Below are 2,474 nucleotides of genomic sequence, written 5' to 3'. Positions count from 1 at the left end.
TAAAAAATATTATTTTGACTGAATATCAAATTAAATTACTTGTTTCTTTACAGTAGTAGCAAAAACCATTTGAAAATTTTAAACCTATCAAAAATGTAATTGCTTAAGGTTGTGAAAATGTTCTTAAATTGGATGTACTCAGTCTCGATCTTTGATTTTATGCAACTTATCTTATTATGTTGAATCTCAAATTTTCCAAACAAGAAAAATAGGTAGAGAGGAAGAAAGGAAGGGGGTGAGATACATGGTGATGGAAAGAAATCATGTGACATTGATTTTAATGAATTAGTCACTATTGCATTTATTAAAATAATATTATGGGTACTCATATGATGATCGATTAACATTCATAAAAATTTATCTAATAATATTTTTATCTACATCAATAAAAAATAGTCAACTTCTACTTAGGTATCAACTAAATGGTTAACATTTAAGGGATTGGATGTATTAATTACTTTTCACCAACTTTGGTAATGTTAGCAGTATTTTTGCTCCTGGCCGATGATTTAATGGGCATTTTTTTTCCTTTTATTAGTTCATATTAGCAAAGATTGACATGTGGCATGTGCATTCAACATTTAATGGTCAAAGTAAACAGTGTTAAGTCTAAGTTAACGATCTGCTTATTTTTATTTTCATTCATGTAATGTTACAAGATATTTTTTTTTTTTTTTACTTTAAAATATTTGACGCCTGCAATTGATTATTTTATAAGTATTTTTGCCTTTTTGGCAAAAAAAAAAAAAAAAGTCTTGCTGAAGTGGATTATGCCATTGTCCACCTCCTTGAAGCTATAATCATTGAGCTTCTTTCTCTTCCTACACGTCCTCTCTAGAAGCTGTTTTCTTACCCTGTGTGAGTGGTTACTGATTATATAGTTTAGTGAGGATTCTGTGGAGGAGAAGCAAAAAGCAATCTCTTTGTTTGCTCGCATTAGATTTGGGTTCCTTTTAAAGCCATCGATCCCCTTATCACAGCATATATATACCAAAAAAAATAAGAAGGTTTGTTTAGTTCTTTGTAGGAGATAGAGAAGAGAGAGTGCGATAATTTTCCGCTTTCGGGATTGAAGTTTCCATGAAATGTTCTTCATGTCCGAGAGTCTGTTTGCCGAGGGAGAAAATATCGAAGAAGGAGAGGGGGAGAAAGAAAGATAAGAAGAGCAGAAACCCAGAATCCAGAAGTTTGGAAACGGGAAGATAAACACCAGATTCGATCTATTTTGGTCCGTTTCTACTGGTAATAATCATAACATACGATGAAATCTCCGTTTCTTGATCTTTTCTTATAAAGTTTCATGCTTTTTCTTGTTTTCTAGCGTTCAGAAACAGTCCTTTTTACAGATCCGGAAAGGACTGCCTTTTCTTCATTGATCAGAACACAAAATTGTTATTCACGGTTGATGATGTGAATTTTGAACTTGCTTCCTTTTCGAACAGAAAATTGTCAACGGGTTTTCTTGGTAACCAAACTGAGAGGCTTTTCTAACTTTTCTTGAAAGCTGTTATTGATGATGTGAAAATCATATTTATATTGGGTTGAGCAATATTGTTGATTTATTATAGTTAGTGTGTCTGACATAAATATTCTAACTTCCATGGTTTTTTCTCTCATCACAGGGCCGCTGAGCAATGTCTGCAACTATAGTCAGCGATCCGGTGGTTATGTCAAACCCAGAAATTCAACCAGTGTCTAATAATACCATACTAGTTTCTGCACAAACAGAAGTTGAATTTGCAATCTGTGATTGCTGTGGACTGACAGAAGAATGCACACCTGCTTACATAGAACGAATCAGAGAGAGATACTATGGGAAGTGGGTTTGTGGGTTGTGTGCAGAAGCTGTAAAAGATGAGATCTTGAGGTCTAAAAGGCTTATCAGTACAGAAGAAGCCATGGCAAAGCACATGAACTTCTGCAAAAAGTTTAACACTTCAGGGCCTCCTCCTAATCCAACAGTGCATTTGATCTCAGCCATGAGACAGATTCTTAGGAGGAGTTTGGATTCTCCGAGGGCGTTAAGGTTAAGATCCACACCGAGTAGTCCAACTAAGATGTCTGACACAGAAATTCATGGCGCTCCTGGTCTTACCAGGTCTGAAAGTTGCATGCCTAGTCTGTCTGCTTCATGAAGGCTTCTATGCTGAAAGATGAATCTTCTGTGCTATTCATCTCTCAAGTGTTGTCTTTATCTTTCTAGAAACGGCACTCTCACTTCCTAGAAACTGAGGGGATCCAGATCTGTATATGGGATGGGGGAAAACAAGAACAGGACGCGACAAGAATGGGAAATTGAACATGAACTTGTACTTGATTGGCTTAAAATGGATGATGAGGGAAATAAGAATGAACTCAATTAAAATTTTAGGCTTCAAAGTAGATGTTCAATTGTAGTCATCTAGTATAGTAACTTTAAGTCAGTTGTCATCAGAAGTTTCATATTTCCTAAGAAAATTTTGCTTCACTCCTAA

General features: G+C 35.2%; 1 protein-coding gene across 1 annotated transcript; it reads left to right on the top strand.

The window, feature by feature from the left end:
- Positions 1-817: 817 nt before the first annotated feature.
- On the top strand, positions 818-2,474 carry LOC129287930 (uncharacterized). The gene is made up of 2 exons (XM_054924215.1): positions 818-1,242; positions 1,623-2,474. The coding sequence occupies exon 2, from the start codon at positions 1,635-1,637 to the stop codon at positions 2,133-2,135; it is 501 nt and encodes a 166-aa protein (XP_054780190.1). The 5' UTR covers positions 818-1,242; positions 1,623-1,634; the 3' UTR covers positions 2,136-2,474.

Source organism: Prosopis cineraria, unplaced genomic scaffold (assembly GCF_029017545.1).
Source record: "Prosopis cineraria cultivar Desert tree isolate PC_DT_omini unplaced genomic scaffold, ASM2901754v1 PC12, whole genome shotgun sequence".
Lineage (NCBI taxonomy): Eukaryota > Viridiplantae > Streptophyta > Magnoliopsida > Fabales > Fabaceae > Prosopis > Prosopis cineraria.
This window is presented reverse-complemented; position numbering and strand designations above follow the sequence as displayed.